This window comes from Indicator indicator, chromosome 21, assembly GCF_027791375.1.
Source record: "Indicator indicator isolate 239-I01 chromosome 21, UM_Iind_1.1, whole genome shotgun sequence".
Classification (NCBI taxonomy): domain Eukaryota; kingdom Metazoa; phylum Chordata; class Aves; order Piciformes; family Indicatoridae; genus Indicator; species Indicator indicator.
Window position 1 is genome coordinate 14,429,753 of NC_072030.1, and position 18,133 is coordinate 14,447,885.

At 54.2% G+C, this 18,133-nt stretch overlaps 1 protein-coding gene across 1 annotated transcript; it reads right to left on the reverse strand.

Annotated features, from left to right (window-relative positions):
* Positions 1-294: 294 nt before the first annotated feature.
* DRD4 (dopamine receptor D4) lies at positions 295-11,662 on the reverse strand. Its single transcript, XM_054390548.1, has 4 exons — positions 11,393-11,662; positions 2,549-2,661; positions 1,271-1,818; positions 295-497 (listed from the first exon to the last, which is right to left on the reverse strand). Exons 1-4 carry the CDS (start codon positions 11,660-11,662, stop codon positions 295-297), a joined length of 1,134 nt encoding a protein of 377 aa, XP_054246523.1.
* Positions 11,663-18,133: the final 6,471 nt, after the last annotated feature.

Sequence of the window (18,133 nt, forward strand, 5' to 3'; positions counted from 1 at the left end):
GCCCCCTCCCTGGAGATGTTCAAGGCCAGATTGGATGGGGGCTAGGGGGAGGTGTCCCTGCCCATAGCAAGGGGTTGGAACTGAAGGATCTTTAAGCTCCCTTCCAACCCAGACCCTTTTATGAATCTATAAAACACATCCCTTGGTACTCACCCTTAACTCCTGGTTACAAAGAGCTGGGGACAAGGATCCTTCAGCTGCCATCTTCTTCCCTCCTCCCCAACAAAGACAGCAGAGCTTAGGCAGAAATAGATCTTTAATGGACTATACAAAACCCAGCCTGGAGGGGTGAGCTCAGCAGAAGAGGTGCAAGACTTTGCGGAAGAAGTTCCTGAACTCGGCGTTGAAGACGGTGTAGATGATGGGGTTGAGAGCGCTGTTAACGTACCCCAGCCAGGTGACGGTGCTGGTGACTTGAGTGGGAATGCTGCAGGACTTGCAGAGAGCCCTGGTGATGTGGACCACAAAAAAAGGTGTCCAGCAGAAGAGGAAAGCACCTGCCGGAAGGACGTTCAAAAGAGAAAGTTGATGTGTTAAAAAACAAAACCAAACCAAACCCCAGAGTTTCATTTAACAGGCAGAGCCTGGGCCAGAGGAGGATGGAGAGAAAGCTCAGACAGCAGCAGATGTGCTGAGGCCCTGGTAGAAGATGTGGGATGGCTTCCTCATCCTCAACACTGAGAGAAGGTCTGAGTTATGGATTGTTTCAGGCTCACTTGGAAGAGAATCAGGTTTAGAGTGAAGCAAAGGCTGGATTAGAAACCCTGTGCACAGGGTCACACAATGCATCAGGTTGGAAAGGGCCCTCAAAGGTCATTCTGTCCAACCTTCGAGGGCCTTCCCCAAGCAGGGGGTGTTTGGGTGGCTCAGGGGGACACTGAGATGTTCAGCATCTATGTCCTCTCAATAAGAGATGGGTACAGCAGGTCTTAAACCACAACCAGGCTGCTCCTCAGGCACAGTGGGAGGGAGGATGTTAAAACAAGTTCCCATAGAAAGGAGAGGGAGGAGGACCAGAGACATGGCTCTGGGAGGTGGCACAAGAGGGGGGAAGGTGGCACAAGAGGGGGGAAGGTGGCACAAGAGGGGGGAGGTGGCTTTTCTCTCACCCTCACCCCCTCCAGCAAGGAGAAGGCCTGGTTCTTAGTGTGACACATTGGAGTCCACAAAGTGTGTGTCTGCTTCACCAGGGTCAAGCAGATCCTGCCCTTCTGTAGGACATCCCAGGATGTGTCTCACCGTTCCCCAACCCTCCCCAGCTGCCACTCACCGACCACGACTGGCAGCACTCGCATGGCCTTCTGCTCCCTGCCATTGATCTTGGCCCTCTTCCGACTGTGTCCTGGGTTGGGGTACTTGAGCTGGGGGTGCGAGACAGTCTGGATCCCATTGTGCATCACATAGTCCCTGGGGTGGGCAGAGCTGGCATAGGGGCTGCACTGCCCTGGCTCCAGCCCGCTCTGCTCCCTCTCAATGAAGGTGGTGGGCTGGTAGAGCTTCCTGTTGCCCCCATAGATGCTGCCCCTCAGCTTGGCCTTCCGAGCTTCTTCCCAGCGCTTGAGTCCTTGGAACATGGCGCAGTAGAGCACCAGCATGACAGGGCAGGGGATGAAGAAGGAGCAGATGGAGGAGTACACGATGTAGTTGTCATCCTCCAGCTGACACAAGGTGGGGTCCCTGCCAGGGACGTTGTTGAGGCCGAAGATGACCGGGGAGGCGACGGCGAAGGCGAACACCCAGGTGGTAGCGATCAGCACCAGCTGCCGCAGGTCCAGCTGCCGCCGGTTGTAGTTCAGTGGGACCGAGACAGCGATGAAGCTGCCGACACAGGCCCCGGGGGGAGTCAGTCCTGGCAGGCTGGTGCCACCACAGAAGCAGCTGGTCCCCAGAGCTGCTTCCCACTGTCTTTCCTTGACTGACTTACAGAGCCTCCCCCCACCAGAGGAGCACCCAGAGGGACAGCTCTGGCCTCGTCACATAACTCTGCTTTCAGCTTGGCCACTCCAAGGAGAGTGATGGGACACAAAGCAGGTGATCACAGAATGCATGGGGTTGGAAGGCACTCTCAAAGGTCACCTTGTCCAACCCCCCTGCACTCAGCAGGGACATCTTCAACTAGAGCAGGTTGCTCAGGACCCCAGCAAGTTTGACCTTGAATGTCTCCAGGGATGAAGCCTCCACCACATCTCTGGGCAACCTGTTCCGGTGTCTCACCAACCTCACTGTTAAGAACTTCCTCCTACTGTCCAGTCTAAAGCTCCCCTGCTCTAGTTTCAAACCACTGCCCCTCACCCTATCACCACAGGCCCTTCTGAACATTCCCTGCCAAGCCTTTCTTGGTAGGTCCCCTTCAGATAGGGAAATGCAGTTCCAAGGTCTCCCCAGAGCCTTCTCTTCTCCAAGCTGAACAACCCTAACTCTTTCAGCCACGATGGGCCAGAACACCCTCCTTGGAGGGCAGCAGGATCTGGCTCCCAGCACAGGACCTTGCAAGGGTGTGAGTGGAAGCAGCAGGATGCCAGGGCATGGGGAGCAGGAGGGCACTCACCGATCCACACTGATAGCACACAGGTTGAAGATGGAGGCTGTGCACAGCATCACGTCCATGGTCATCAGGGCATCACACAGCACTGTGCTGAGGGACCACACACCTCCCTGGAACTGAAAAGATTCCCAGGGTCAGCAGATGAAGGCCTCTGTGCCTGGGTGCCTTAGCCACTTGTGTTTTTCTCCAGACAAGGGCCTGCAGCTCAGAAGCACCATCTGCCTCCTCCAGCAAAGCAGGGACTGTGCCACCTCAGAGCTCACAGCCTGCTTAAGGATCCATGGTCCTGGCCTGGCTGGAGGATGGAGCCCACAGACCACTGTCACTGCCAAGCAAGTTGTCCAGGAGAATGGACACAGGACACTGCCCTGCATTATCACAGAATCACAGGGGCTAGAAGGGACCTCGAAAGCTCATCCAGTCCAACCCCTCTGCCAGAGCAGGATCACACAGGAACACATCCAGGTGAATTTTGAATATCTCCAGAGAGGGAGACTCCACAACCTCCCTGGGCAGCCTGTTCCAGGGCTCTGTCACCCTCACAGGGAAAAAACTTTTCCCTCATATTTATGTAAAACTTCCTATGCTTCAACTTCCACCATTTCTCCTTGAGCTGTCGTTGGGCATCACCCAGCAGAGCCTGGCTCCAGCCTCTGGGCACTAAACTGCACATCTTCATCAACATTGATGAGATTAGTGTAGTGACAGCCAGCAGGCTCAGACCCCCCCAAACCCACCACCCCAAAACCTCCCCAGTGATGCAGGACCAAGCACTGGCTGTGCAGCTCTTCAAGGAGAGCTCCCCCACACAGCTCCCCCCCACACAGCTCCCCACCACAGCTCCCCCCCACACAGCTCCCCCCCCCACAGCTCTCCAGCACACAGCTCCCCCCCACACACAGCTCCCCCACACACAGCTCCCCCACACACAGCTCCCCCACACACAGCTCCCCCACACACACAGCTCCCCCCCACACAGCTCCCCCCCACACAGCTCCCCCCCACACAGCTCCCCCACTCACAGCTCCCCCCCACACACAGCTCCCCCACACACAGCTCCCCCACACACACAGCTCCCCCCCACACAGCTCCCCCCCACACAGCTCCCCCCCACACAGCTTCCCCCCCACACAGCTCCCCCCCACACAGCTCCCCCAGCACACAGCTCCCCAGCACAGCTCCCCCACACACAGCTCCCCCCCACACAGCTCCCCCCCACACAGCTCCCCCACACACAGCTCCCCCAGCACACAGCTCCCCAGCACAGCTCCCCCACACACAGCTCCCCCACACACAGCTCCCCCACACACAGCTCCCCCACACAGCTCCCCCAGCACACAGCTCCCCCAGCACAGCTCCCCCACACACAGCTCCCCCACACACAGCTCCCCCAGCACACAGCTCCCCCACACACAGCTCCCCCCCACACAGCTCCCCCCCACACAGCTCCCCCACACACAGCTCCCCCAGCACACAGCTCCCCCACACACAGCTCCCCCACACACAGCTCCCCCAGCACACAGCTCCCCCACACACAGCTCCCCCACACACAGCTCCCCCCCACACAGCTCCCCCCCACACAGCTCCCCCACACACAGCTCCCCCAGCACACAGCTCCCCCACACACAGCTCCCCCACACACAGCTCCCCCACACACACAGCTCCCTCACACACAGCTCCCTCACACACAGCTCCCCCACTCACAGCTCCCCCCCACACAGCTCCCCCACACACAGCGCCCCCAGCACACAGCTCCCCCACACAGCTCCCCCAGCACACAGCTCCCCCACACAGCTCCCCCACACACAGCTCCACCACACACAGCTCCCCCACTCACAGCTCCCCCACTCACAGCTCCCCCACACACACAGCTCCCCCACACACAGCTCCCCCACACACAGCTCCCCCACTCACAGCTCCCCCACTCACAGCTCCCCCACACACAGCTCCCCCAGCACACAGCTCCCCCACACACAGCTCCCCCAGCACAGCTCCTCTGCCATTTTCTTGCCTGACATCCTGGTCACAGCTCATATGAAGAGCTGCTGGTTTTACACAACTGGTTCATTCCCTCACACTCATCACCAGCCCAGCCCCTTGGGACCATGTTCAAGTGGGTCAGGAACAATCTCTTCTTCTCTCCCTAACACCTGGAGGTGCTCAGGGCAAAGCAGCAGTGCCACCAGCAAGAGGACATCACCAGCCCTTTGTCACTGGGCTGCACAACCTGGCAGCATTGACTTTGCTACTCAAAAGGGATCAGCCAACAAAAACTCCACACTCCTGCATCCCAAATAATCCCCAGCAGAACCCAAACAGCCAGAAAATGCCAGTGGCTTTGGGGTTTAGCAGCCTTGGCTGTGGACCAGGAACAGTGGCTCAGCTGGGCTGTGAGCCTGCTGCTGGGCCATGGGAGTGGAATGGAAAGCTTGAGGAGCACCAGGAGAAGTCAGGAGTAATGAAACCCTCCTTTATGTATTGTACAGAATACAGATGTGTGAAATGATATACTCTAGATGCATGAGATACAGAAAAACTAAAGTATGCTATTGATACAGAAATGCTAATATTCTAGGAATCACAGAACTGTTGGGGTTGGGAAAGCTCTCTGAGATCAGCAAGTCCAACTGTTAACCCAACACCACCATGGCCACTAAACCATGTCCCCAGGTGCCATGGCCACACATTTCTTGAGCACCTCCTCCAGGGATGGTGACTCCACCACCTCCCTGGGCAGCCTGTTCCAGTGCCTGACCTCTCTTGCACCAAAGAAATTCTCCCTCATCTCCAACCTAAACCTCCCCTGGCACATTTTCAGGCCATTTACTCTTGTTCTATCACCTGATCCTAGGGAGAAGAGACCAACCCCCACCTCACTCCAACCTCCCTCCAGGGAACTGTAGGGAGCCAGAAGGTCTTCCCTTTCTCCAGGTTGAACAACCCCAGGTCCCTCAGCTGCTCCTCTCCAGACCCTTCCCCAGCTTTGTTGCCCTTCTCTAGGCCTGCTCCAGCCTCTCAATGTCTTTCTTGGAGTGAGAGGTCCAAAACTGAACCCAGGATTTGAGGTGTGCCCTCACCAGTGCCCAGTCCTGCTGGCCACACTAGTCCTGATCCAGACCAGGATGCTGGTGACCTTCTTGGCCACCTGCACAGACTGCTGGCTCACATTCAGTTCCTGTTAGCCAGCATTCCCCAGGTCCTTTTCTGCCAGGCAACATTCCAGGAGCTCTGCCCCCAGCTTGGAGTGTTCCTGGGACTGCCATGCCCCAAGGACACATCCCTGCAGGTGTCTCAGACAGGCATTGTGAGGATGAGGATGGAGGGAGGTGCACTTCTAGACTGGAGGTGCAGCTGGCTTTGCAGGGTCATGTGGTTAAGTGGTCACTAATTGCAGGAGGCTGCAGAAGATTAGCACATCAAGGTCCAGAGTGCAAAGCTTTAGGGATCACAACCAGCTCAGGCTGCCTTTAAGAAGTGCTCCAGAGCACTCCACTTTCCTCAGCTCTTTGCATTCCCTTTTTCAGCACCAGGCCCCCTGTTTTCCTCCAGTGACATGGCAGCAGGCGTGATGATGCTGAGAAGATGCTCAGGGTGCTCTACAGACCAGCTGGATGAAATAAATGTAACAAAAAGGAGCTGCAAATATCACCCCACCAGCCAGCTCACCACCTGTGACCTCTCTAAGGGTGGTGGCAGGCTCTGCACAGCTGTGGTGGGAACAAGGGCTGAGCCTTAAATGGGTGAGGATGGGCACAGGAACCACCACACTGGAAACCTCCAGGCACTGCTTCTTGGAAGAAGATGGGAAAGTGGTCAGGGAGTGTGGCTCTGTGCTGCTTGGGCAGACAGAATCAGAGAATTGTTTGGGCTAGAAAAAAACCTCTAAAATCATTGAATCCAACCAGCAACTTAAGACCACCATGGCCACTAAGCCATGTCCCCAAGTGCCTCATCCCCAAGTGCCATGCCCACATGTTTCTTGAACACCTCCAGGGATGGAGACTCCACCACCTCAGCAAGGACCTGGCTCAAGCACATAGCATGGAGAGACTGAAAGTGCTAATCCTAAGAGCTGCTGAGAAGGTTATGACACCAGCTAGAAGAGAAATAATCCTTGCAAGCAGGCAAAGTCCAGCATCAGAGCCAGAGAACTGGCCACATGCCCACAGGAAGCTGACTCTGGACCTTTTTGGGTGAGCTGTGATGACTGCTGCCTTTTCCAGAAGCCTCCAGGCAGCCTGCAAGTGCAGAAGAAGGAGAGGGGCATGGGACACCAGACAGAGGTGGCCTCATGCCTGCTCTAACATCCTTCCTTGGCTTAAATCATTGAATCACAGAATCACAGAAACATTCAGGTTGGAAAAGCCCCTCAGGATCACTAAGTCCAACCCAGAACCCTGCTCTACAAGGTTCACCCCTAAACTGCATCCCCAAGCACCACATCCAAACCACCTTTAAGCACATCCAGGGTTGTGGCTCAGCCACCCCCCTGGGCAGCACATTCCAAGGCCTGACCACTCTGGCTGGGAAAAAAAGGTTTCCTAATGTCCAGTCTAAACCTACCCAGTCACAGCTTGAGGCCAATTCCCTCTTGTTCTGTCACTAACTACCTGTGAGAAGAGACCAGCACCAAGCTCTCCACAACCTCCTTTCAGGTATCTGTAGAGAGCCCTGAGGGCTCCCCTCAGCCTCCTCTTTTCCAAACAGCCCCAGCTGCTTCAGTTGCTCTTCATAAGGTTTGAAGTGAAGGTTTTTCAGAAATGACAAACAGGTCTGACCATGAGGAGGGGCCAAATTCCAAAGACTCCCCCCCATTATCAGTCACTGAAAAGAGACTGCTGCCTGTGCCTGCCCAGGTTGTGCAGAGACCCTGGAGCTCAGCCACCAGTCACCTAGAAGAGCAGCTATTCCCACCACCTATTCCAGGAGAGACAGCTCAAGTACTTCTGTAAAAAGTTCTCAGTGAGCCACAAAAGCTCTGGAGAGCAGAGCTGAGGTCTCTCATCAGAAGAGCTGCCCCACAGGCACAGGACACGCTGCAGAAGAGCTCTTTCCTAGACTCAGAATTGGTTTGGTTGGAAAAGCCCTTTCAGAGCATCAAGTCCAACCCCTATCTGTCTTTGCCACTGGTGGGACACTGACACCTGGTAAGTTTTGTGTAGAACAGCACAAAAACCTCTTGGGGAGCTAGCGCTGGCTGCTCCATTGCTGTGAGGAGCGAGTGCCTGCCCAGGATCCTCCTCTTCCCCGACCTGTGGAAGGAGCTGGGTCACCACCTGGCTCTGCTAAAGCCCTCTCCCCTCGGTCGTCATCAGTGACAGAGATCTTAGTGGCAAAGATGTTTACATAACCATGCCTCACCCAGCACCTTTCTGGATCAGGCCCTGCCACTGCTCAGGAGTGGATTAAGAGGGGAGCTGAGCCAGGGGAGTGGTTTGTGGAGACACTCAGGTCGGTTTGCTCCCTATAACAGAGCTTTGCTCCACTCCAGCAGAGCTTTGCTCCACTCCAGCAGAGCTTTGCTCCACTCCAGCAGACCTTTGCTCCACTCCAGCAGACCTTTGCTCCACTCCAGCAGACCTTTGCTCCACTCCAGCAGACCTTTGCTCCACTCCAGCAGACCTTTGCTCCACTCCAGCAGACCTTTGCTCCACTCCAGCAGACCTTTGCTCCACTCCAGCAGAGGTTTCAGGCTTTGCTGCATGGCTCTGGTTCAGTGGGAGATACTGGTTTCCTACTGGCCCATTTCCAAAATCTCTCAGCCAAGGACTGTCCATTTTTATCCTAGTGCAACAGGACCCCAACTGGCTAGGGCTAATGGACACCATCCCCCATTCACCATCAGAAAGCCACCTGATAGAATCACATCATTGAATGGTTTGGGTTGGAAGGGACCTCACCACAGCAGTGCTTCTCACATGAGCTGTGTGAGGACAGGACCAGAGAAGCTTTGCATTAGGTGGTCCTATTTTCCTGCCCTTCTGCTAAGCTCCAGCTCCATCCCAGCCTGCAGTGAGTGTGAAATGGTTTGGAGAAGAATCAGTTGTGACCATGCACACCAATTTCCCTCTTGTCTAGCACCTGCTTTCAGCCATCCTCCAGCCCTGCAGGCACAAGCAAGGGACTCTCCAAGTGAACTAACACACAATTTGGCTGCCTGCAGCCAAGTCCTCAGAATCCACCACCATGGATGAAAGAGTTGAAGCTGTGACCAAAAAAGTTCTGCTGGCTCTTTCAGTACAAAAAGGAGAGTGTGTCCACAGCAGCTGCTGCTGCTAACCCATCAGAGCGAGCTTCCTCAACAACCAGAAGTGGCACTTAAAGATCAAGGCTTCTCCTACTGTGCTCCAGCTTCTGTGAAGAGCAGCAAAGGATAATCCACATCTCACATAGAGCCATAGAGTTGTTTTGGATCATAGAATCACAGAATTGTCAGGGTTGGAAGGAACCTCAAGGATCATCTAGTTCCAACTCTCCTGCCATGGACAGGGACACTTCAGGTTGCTCAGAGCCCTTCTCCAGGGTAAACAGCCCAAATTCCCCCAGTCTTTCCTCATCAGAGAGATGTCCCAGGCCTCTCAGCATCTTTGTAGCCCTTTGCTGTACCCTCCTCAGCAAGTCCCCAGGAAATATAGGAGTGAACACCCAAAGCATCTCCAGAGGAATCATGGGCTGGGCAGCCCAAGTTTTACAGCTGATAAGGGCTGAGAAGTTGCTGCCTGAGCATCCCAAGTTTATGAGGTGTCTGTGGTCCTCATGGAAAGCCCCACAGTGCTGCTGCCCCCTCAGAAGCATTTTCAGGGGTACCCCAGAGTATGTTAACCTGCATTTCACTTCTGCCAGCAAAACTCAAGCCTCCAGACTAAAAGAAACCATGCTGATGTGTGTCTGCCCCCTAAATCAGGAGCTGGAGGCATGGAGAGACAACAGGAAGAGCAAGGAAAGAAAAGGGAACTCCACTTAGCAAGAAGTAGCTGAGAAGAATGAGAAAGAGGTTTTGTGACCACCAAAGGTGAGGGAGGAAAAACCAAACCCACAAAAGTCATAGAATCATTTAGATTGGAAAAGACCTTCAAAGTCATTGAGTTCAAGCATTAATCCTGCTCTACCAAGTCCACCACTAAGCCATATCCCCAGGCACCACATCTACACAGCTCTTAAACACCTCCAGGGATGGTGACTCCATCACCTCCCTGGGCAGCCTGTTCCAATGCCTGAGAACTCTTTCTGGGAACAAATTTTTCCTGCTGTCCAGAAATCACACAGCACAGGGAGGGGAGGGGAGTGCAGAGTGGTGGTGGTGAGGGAGGGCTCTTGTCAGTGTGGTGGAAAGAGAGAGGGGAATCTAATGCTCCTCTTCCTCACTGCTATTTTCTCATGGGTCCACAGCTGAACCTGTCCCTCTATGACACCTTTGTCTCCAGAGAGGTCACAACATCCTGCAAAACCTTAGGACCAGGTAGAGAGACTAAAAACATCCTAAGCTCTAATCCACAGCCTTCCTTGCTTAAGTATAGGAGAGGGAGAGGGAGAGGGAGAGGGAGAGGGAGAGGGAGAGGGAGAGGGAGAGGGAGAGGGAGAGGGAGAGGGAGAGGGAGAGGGAGAGGAGAGGGAGAGGGAGAGGGAGAGGGAGAGGGAGAGGGAGAGGGAGAGGGAGAGGGAGAGGGAGAGGGAGAGGGGATGCTAAGGCCTGGGCACTACTGGTATGCTCCTGTGCTAGCCTTCCAGGATGGGAACAGCATGGGGACAGCCCTTTTTGCTCCCTGAGGAAGCACTTTAGCCACCACCTTACAAATCCTGTGGCTACCAGAAAACAGAAGGTTAGTCCAGACCTTCCAAGTCCCCAGATTAGATCTTGCTGGGGCTGATCACTGGGCACAAGGCTTCATCCTGTCTGTCCCCACCTCTGGGAAGAAGAGGAGGACTCCTTTCTTCCACACTAGCAGCTATCCAAGGACAATAAACCTGCTGGTTTGACCTGTGGGTGCTTTCATCCAGTGGCTGTTACTAATGGGCAGGCTCTACTGAGCCTCCTCACCCCAGCCAACAGATTACCCCCTGGACTCCAGCCAGCATCAATCCCCTGGCAGGAAACATTCAGCTCCCACTTATAGAAGCAGAAATGCAAAATCCTTCAGCCTCTGGAGCTCCTCTTTTCCTTTCCTTCAGCTGCCACAGTCTGGGAGGTGAACAGGTTTTGGAGGTGACCAGAAAACCTGCTCCAAAGTTCCCCAAGGTGACTTTCCATGGCCACCACCACACACAGGGTCAGGCCTGTGAGAACCAGAGAACCTGCCACCAGAAGCCCTGCCTCAAGGCCACCTTGATGCAAGGTGACCCAATCATAGAATCACCTGGTTGGAAAAGGCTTTGAGATCATCAAATCCAACCATAACCTAACATCTCCTGCACACAGCTCTCAGACCAGCCCCATCTAGCTCCCCACAGGGACAGCTTCCCCTACCTAACTTGACAGGGAAACCTCATTTTATTTGGCTGAAGGTCTCTCTTACCAACCAAACCTGCTCACCTGGCACCAGAGCACAGCACTGGAGCTCTCTGTCCTTTCCTGACTGTTTCGGCAGCAGCTGCCAGGCAGGATGGAGCTAGGGGGGGTGCAGCAGCTGGGCACGGGCTGCCCGGGGGGCTACAGCCGGGGGCACTGGCTCGGCAGGAGTTAACCGAGGGGCTGGAGGTGGGAAACAAAACTGGAGAGGGGCTTCAACCTCCGACACCTGCTGTCCTGCCGGTCCCACACCCGCAGCCCGCTAACTTTCGGTGTTCCCGGGTCCGAAATCCCTAATCCCCGGTGCCCAGCCCGCAGGTGCCTCCCGGTAGCAGCCTCACCTCGGAGTAGACGTAGAGGGGCAGGACGAGGAGGGCGAGCAGGAGGTCGGCAACAGCGAGGCTGACGATGAAGTAGTTGGTGGTGGTCTTCAGAGCCCGCTCGGTGCAGACGCTGAGACAGACCAGCCCATTGCCCGCCACGATGAGCAGGATGAGGACGATGCCCAGCACCAGGGCGGCCACGTTCTGACCTCCCGGCGGTGGTGTTGGAGGTGGCGGTGGCAGCCCGGTACCGTCGCCCGGAGCGGTCCCGGTGCTGCCGTTCCCCATGCCCCGGCAGCCCGGTGCATGGGAGCTCCGGCTCGGCCCCTCCCCAGCGCAGCTCAGCACCCCCAAAGCAGAGCTCAGCCTCCGCCGCCTCCCCGCTCCGGCTCCCACCGGTTCATCAAGCGGCTTATGGGGAGTCGAGGGGGCAGGCTCCCGGTGTCCCTGCCCCGTTGTCCCGGCAGAGCCCCGCGGAGCTGCTGCCGCTGCAGTCGGAGACTTCCCCCCTGGCCCCGAGCCCGGAGCCTCCCCGTGGGGGATGCGCTTGGTAGGACCGAGCCCTGCGTGTCACCCAGCCCTGCGTGGTGTCACCTAGTTCCTGCCGTGGCCGAGGAGGGGGCTGTCTGCAGGGGATTAGAACCTTGCCTTTCACTGCCTTCAGCCCAGCCTCCTCCTCCAGCCCAGGAGGCTCCTCTGAGGATTAGGCTCCTCTGAGCTGCCTCTTGAGCAGGAGGAAGAATCATAGACTAATCAAATTGTGTGGGTTGGAAAAGCCAAAAAGATCACCCAGTCAAACCATCAACCAAACACCACCATGGTCACTAAACCATGTCCCCAGGGGTCATGTCCACACCTTTCTTGAACACACCCAGAGACAGCAACTCCACCACTTCCCAGGGCAGCCTGTTCCAATGCCTGACCTCTCTTTTGATGAAGAAATTGTTCCCAATGTCCTAAACCTCCTACTAGGGAGAAAAGACCTCCCTTCAACCTCCTTTCAGGGAGTTGTAGAGAGCAAGGACTCTGCTCTGACACAGCTCTGTCTCCAGAGGTGTGACTCCCATCCTCTCTGAAGCCAGCATGAATCAGGTTCCTTGGTGGCTACTGAGTTGTATGCCCTCTCTCTCCCATCCCCAGCATAGTGTTGCCATCTCCATGTTGCTCCCAATACTCATGGATTTGTCTTTTCCAGCTGACCCAGCTTTGGTCCTCTTTGCCTTCCATCACAGACAAGCACTTAACTCAGTGTGAAAAGCCCAAGCTCAGCCCTACACACACAGGAGAGACACTTCCATCTGCTCTGGGTGGGATCAGCTCAGTCTCCAAACCACCAAACACCCCTTTGGCTCTGCCTGCATTTCCACTTTTCCTTCAGGAAGGGTTTGTGCTGGACTCAAGCACGGCTGCACACCCACGAGGTTGAGAAGAGCTCCTTTGGCAGTCCCTTAATCTGTTGGGAAGTTCAGACAAGGGAGATCTGTGTTCCAGTGCAGCAAACTGGGACAAAACTACCCCACCTGTGCTCCTTAAGCCTATATGGCTTGACAGTGTGAGGTTCTCAGGGATTTATATCACCTGCTCAAAGTTTTTCTGGTCTGGTGGTTGCTCCCTAAAACCTAAGGAGATTGAGGTGCTGGAGCATGTCCAGAGATGAGCAACAATGCCAGAAGAAGGGCCCTGAACATGAGTCCTGTGAGGAATGGCTGAGGGACCTGGGGTTTAATCTGGAGAAAAGGAGGCTGGGGAGGTCAGGACCTCATCACAGAATCAACCAGGTTGGAAAAGACCTCAAAGATCATCAAGCCCAACCTATTACCTGATACCTAACACCCTCTACAACTCCCTGAAAGGAGGAGGAAGGTCACAGAGGGAGACATCTGTGAGTCCCTCCAAAGACATATAAGAACAACAATAATAATAATAAAAAATTGAACACTAAAATGAACAGGTTGGTTGGTTTGTTGGGTATTTTTTCTCCTCTTTTTAATTTTCTTTCCAAATGTGACCAGTGTTGCTGAGCAAGACTCCAAAGAGGTGGAACTTCCACCACCATCGTTCTTCACGTTTGAGGCACTGAATGTTTAAGCAGAAAAGGAGAAGAAAAGCAGCTGCCAGGATTTCAGCACAGATGTGCCTAAGCTCAAGGGTTGAATAGCAGCCTGATAGCTGGGCAAAGGTAGCTGAGGCTACTTCCAGCTTCAGAACAAAGGCAGGGAAATCAAGAGCTTTTAAGGCCAATCTTGTTCTTTTTATTTGACGTATTGATCCAAGCAATTCTCCCTGGGTGTCTCATCTGCCTATGATGCCTTTCCAAGAAAAGAAGCAGAGGCAGCATCCTGCCTTTCAGGTGAACCTTTAGAAGAGAAGGATGAGGATGCCATGGCTCTCCTAGCTTTCCAAGAATCCCTCCAATAAGCTACAGGAATTTCTGAACTTGCTGAAGGGATCTTTTGATTTATCTTCTGAAAAATCCCTGTGAGATGTGAAAAAACTCTTGGGTTTGTAGTAGGGATGGAGCTGTGGGGGTGAAACCACCAAGGAAAAGTGGAAATGGCAGGAGTAAATGATCTGGGAGGTCTTTTCCAATTGAAACAGTTCTGTGACTGCATTTTGTCTCTGTTACCATAAAATCATAGAACTGTTGAGAGTGGAAGAGACCTTTGAGGACCTCAAGTCCAGCCCCTCACCTAGTGCTCACAATCCTACCACAAAACCACATCCACCTGGCTTTTAAACACCTCCAGAGAAAGGGACTCCACACCTGTGCTGGGTTGAGCCCAGCCCAGGAGGGGTGAGCTGGAAGAAACCTGGCCCCCGGGTCAAAGTTGATTCCACTCCTACTTCTTGCCCACAACCCTATTTAATGGGGGGAACAATATCCTGCCTTATTCTTTTCCTCCTGCCCTGGGCTCTCCCATACCTTTCTGCTGCTGCTGTGAGCTGTTAACCACCTGGTCAGGTCTGTTCCACATGGTTCTGGGCTGTTCCATTGCATTGGGGACTGCATCCAAAGAGAATCTATCCTCCACCCAGGAGATCCTTTGCTGGCTGCATCTGGTATTGTATGTATTTTTATTTATCCATTTTCCTTATGCCTTTATAGTCTTCCTTTTACTTAAATACCTTTTGTTGTTGTTGTTAACCTTACCTTTTTACTTCCAAACTGATGCAAGGCTGTTCTTTTGTTGATTGACCTTTCTTTTCTCCTCCTGCCTAATTTTCTTTCCCTGCTGAGAAAAGGGGAGAGGGGAGGCAACCTGAATCTGTTCCACTGGGCTTTTGGGCTCTGGGAAAAGCTTAAGCCACAACAGCCACCCTCTTGGGCAGCCTGTTCCAGTGCCTGAGAACCATTTCTGGGAAGAATTTTTTTCCTGATGTCCAACCTGAACCTCCCTTGGCACAACTTGAGGCTGTTTCCTCTTGTCCTCTCCCCTGTTGCAAGTGAGGAAAGATCACCTGGCTCCAACCTGGCTCCTGGCTCTAACCTCCTTTGAGGTCATTGTAGAGGGCAATGAGGTCTCCCCACAGCCTTCTTTTCTGAAGACAGCCCTAGGTTCTTCAGTCATTCCTCACAGGACTTGTGTTCAAGGCCCTTTGCCAGCTTAGTTGCTCTTCTTCTTGCTCTGGCCCCTCAATGTCCTTCTTGGAACCAGTGGCCCAAAACTGAGCCCAGGATTTGAGGTGTGGCCTCACCAGTGCTGAGTACAGGGTGACAATAACATCTCTAGACCTGCTGGCCACACTGTTCCTGATCCAAGCTGGGATACCCTCATCCTTCCTGGCCACCTGAGCACACTGCTGGCTCATATTCAGCTGGCCAGCAAGCAAAACCCCCAGGTCCTTCTCTGCTGAGCAGCTCTCAAGCCCCTCTGACTCAAGCCTGTAATGCTGTATCCCTTATCCTGGAATTAATACCTGGTTTCAAACAGAGCCGCATAAATGATCTCCCACAGGGCTGACCTGAAGGAGCAGAAGGGTTTGTGTCAGAGGACAAATGAATTAATATTCTTCAGGAACCCCCACTGGTTCTGAGCTTCTCAGAGCCCCTGGCTGTGAAAAAAACTCCTGGGGAGGGAGGAGGAGAAGTGCAAGGCAGCAAAGGCAGGGAAGGGCATGGCTGTGAGCAGTGAGCACCCAGAAGTGCACCTCCCTCCATCCTCATCCTCACAATGCCTGTCTGAGACACCTGCAGGGATGTGTCCTTGGGGCATGGCAGTCCCAGGAACACTCCAAGCTGGGGGCAGAGCTCCTGGAATGTTGCCTGGCAGAAAAGGACCTGGGGAATGCTGGCTAACAGGAACTGAATGTGAGCCAGCAGTCTGTGCAGGTGGCCAAGAAGGTCACCAGCATCCTGGTCTGGATCAGGACTAGTGTGGCCAGCAGGACTGGGCACTGGTGAGGGCACACCTCAAATCCTGGGTTCAGTTTTGGATCTCTCACTGTAAGCAGGACATTGAGGAGCTGGAGCAGCTCCAGAGAAGGGCAACAAAGCTGGGGAATGGTCTGGAGAACAGGGCTGGTGAGGAGCAGCTGAAGGAACCTGGGGGTGTCCAGCCTGGAGAGAAGGAGGCTGAGGGAAGAGCTTCTGGGTCTCTGCAACTCCCTGGAAAGAGGTTGGATCCAGGTGGGGGTTGGTCTCTTCTCCCTAATATCAGGTGATAGAATGAGAAGAAATGGCCTGAAAATGTGGTAGGGGAGGTTTAGGTTGGACCTGAGGAACAATTTCTTTGGTGCAAGAGTGGTCAGGCACTGGAACAGGCTGCCCAGGGAGGTGGTGGAGTCACCATTCCTGGAGGAGGTGTTCAAGAAATGTGTGGCCATGGCACCTGGGGACATGGTTTGATGGCCATGGTGGTCTTAGGATGATTGTTGGGCTCACTGATCTTAGAGGGCTTTTCCACCCCAAACAATTCTGTGATTTCTTTCAGCTCCTTGACAAAGAGTGATGCAGCCAAAATGAAGCCTGGGCAGCTGGACTGCTGTGCTCATTGCTGGCACTGCACACCTGGAACAGCTGGGCCAAGCCTGTCTGGCAGGCAGGACACAGAGCATGTCATCCTTCTAATTCAAATTAATTCCCTGAAGTGCTTTCTGCTCTTCCCCAGACACAGCAGACAGCTGGAGGCTGAGATTACAGACGCTGATGCCAACGAGAGCTGTGCTCAGGCCAGACGTGTGGGGAGCACCAGTGTGTGGCTCTGCTCTGGGGAGGTGGCACTTGGAGCTCCTCTGTGTCCAGGTGCCAGGTCCAGCTGAGCAGAGAGCACTGCTGGGCTGAGAAGCTGAAGGTGGCCAAGAGCACTCCTGGAGAGGAAGCCTCCCAGCCCCGTCCCATTGTGTCCCTGCAGTGGTATGTGTGCATCGAATCCGAGATGGTGGGAAGGGACCTCGAGGATCATCTGGTCCAACCTTCCCAGGTGATAGTCCTGGTGAACCATGGTGGCCCAGCACCCTGCCAAGCTGAGTCTTGACACTGCCCAATGGAGGGGAATCCACCACTTCCCTTGGGAGATGAATCCAATCTCTAGCTGTTCTCATGGGGAAAAGATGTTCTTCTGGGGTCCAACTGAATCTGCCCAGCAGTAACTTGTAACCTGTAAGCCACTGCCCCTTGTCTTTTCCATGCGTTGTCCTATCCCACACCATGGAGTTTCCTTCTCTGCAGCCCCAAAACTCACTGGCTGTGATACTGGGCGACTTCATCTACACAACCTTGCTTTAGTATGGTTCTGTGCTTGCTCCCTACTCTGTTCAGGGTCTGGGAACAATGCCTGAGTCCACCTCAGAGTAGGTTTTTCTGAGGTCCCACAGCCATATGGGACTGTGGGTTTTTTTCTTCTTCCTTCCTCTCCCAAGCCCACCTACAGCTGCTCCTGCTCACTCCTTCCTCCCATCCCACCCTTCCCTTTTGCAGCCCAAATCACAAAATCAGGTGGTGAAGATTAAAACCCCTCCTGAAACCATCCTGTGCAAGAAAGGAGCATTTAGAAGGCTAAATCCTCCAATCCCATTATTCCAATTAGGGTCCTTTCTCTTACAGACCTGGGAGTGGTGCAAGAGGACAACCCCAGTCTGCTCTTGGTAGATAGCCACATCATGGGCAGCTCCTCAGGGTGGGGAAGGCTCAGCTGCAAGCACCCAGGAGCCAATCTCCATGGCACACATGGCCTCTCTCTCACACACACACACATGCTGAGAAGGAGAAAATAAAAAGAATGGGGGAGGTAGAAGTTCCTGCACACCCTGTAAGCTGATTAAAGGGTATTTTTCTTTTACGTAGGAAGGATTTAGCCATGCAGCTCCTGGTACCATCTGACCTCAATCAAGTGCCCTGCTGCTGGCTGCTGCCACCACTGGATGGGGACACAGCTTGGGCCTGGCCTCCTCCAAGGTGAGCTGCACCCTGGCAGCACCAGCAGGACTTGGGACACCATTGCTCGATATGTGTGGTGGATGAGGTGGTCCTCCCTCAACCTTCTTTGGATATTAGGTTGGATATTTGGAAAAATTTCTTCCCAGAAAGGGTTCTCAGGCATTGGGACAGGCTGATTGGGCAGGTGGTGGAGTGCCCATCCCTGGAGGTGTTTAAAAGCCACATGGATGTGGTGCTGAGGGATGTGGTTTAATGGCCATTGGGATGGGCTGCCCAGGGAAGTGGCAGAGTCACCATCCCTGGAAGTGTTTAAAGTAAGACTGGGTGAGGAACTTAGTGCCATGGTTGAGCTGATTAGATGGTGTTGGGTGATGGGTTGGACT